The 692-nt window shown below is 59.7% G+C and overlaps 1 protein-coding gene across 1 annotated transcript in view; it reads left to right on the forward strand.

Annotated features, from left to right (window-relative positions):
* The window catches only part of GNA14 (guanine nucleotide binding protein (G protein), alpha 14), a gene marked incomplete at its 5' end in the record, with an annotated part of 153516 nt that continues 152824 nt past the window's right edge, over positions 1 to 692 (forward strand). Inside the window, one exon of the mRNA XM_014541226.1 lies at positions 1 to 109. Within this exon, the coding sequence (XP_014396712.1) occupies positions 1 to 109 (109 nt within the window). The remainder of the gene's footprint in view (positions 110 to 692) is intronic.

Consider the following 692-nt stretch of genomic DNA (forward strand, 5'->3'; position numbering starts at 1 on the left):
TGCCTGTCGGCCGAGGAGAAGGAGTCGCAGCGCATCAGCGCAGAGATCGAGCGGCAGCTTCGCCGGGACAAGAAGGACGCGCGCCGCGAGCTCAAGCTGCTGCTGCTGGGTGAGTGACACCTTCCCTGCCGGGTCCCGCGCCCAGCGGTGTGCGGCGCGGCTTCCTCCAATCCCAGGGGCTGACAAGTCGTCTTAGACGCCGGCCCTTTGCACCTCCAACCCGGTGACTTTCAACTGCTCCCAAACAGGGTTGAGATGAACACTTGAGCTGTGTGTGCCTTTCCCCAGCTGTTCTGGTTGGTTTGCCTCTGTCCCTAAAGCCTCGACCTCCCCATCCCTCCGCCTCCAGGGGAGGATTCTGCAGACACTCATCTGGGATGTGCAGGTCGGGTCGGTGGCGGGGAGCTGCCTGATCCACAACTTGGGTTCAGTTCTAGCGCTGGCCCCTGCGCTCTCAGTTCTAAATAAGGACCCGTTGACTGAGCGGTTACCAAGTGAGGGAATGAGCTGAGTTCTTACGGGCACCACCGCCAAGTGATGCGTGCAGATACCCCCATTTAGAGAATTACAAATGAAGGCTCAGAAAGTTGGCAAATTGACTTGACCAAGAAAAGGCAAAGCAGACACCAGGTCAGTGGTGAAGCCCAGGTCCTGGCCACTCACCCCACGGTTCCCCCTCCCACCACTGTGCC

The sequence above is a fragment of the Myotis brandtii genome, unplaced genomic scaffold (assembly GCF_000412655.1).
Source record: "Myotis brandtii unplaced genomic scaffold, ASM41265v1 scaffold266, whole genome shotgun sequence".
Lineage (NCBI taxonomy): Eukaryota > Metazoa > Chordata > Mammalia > Chiroptera > Vespertilionidae > Myotis > Myotis brandtii.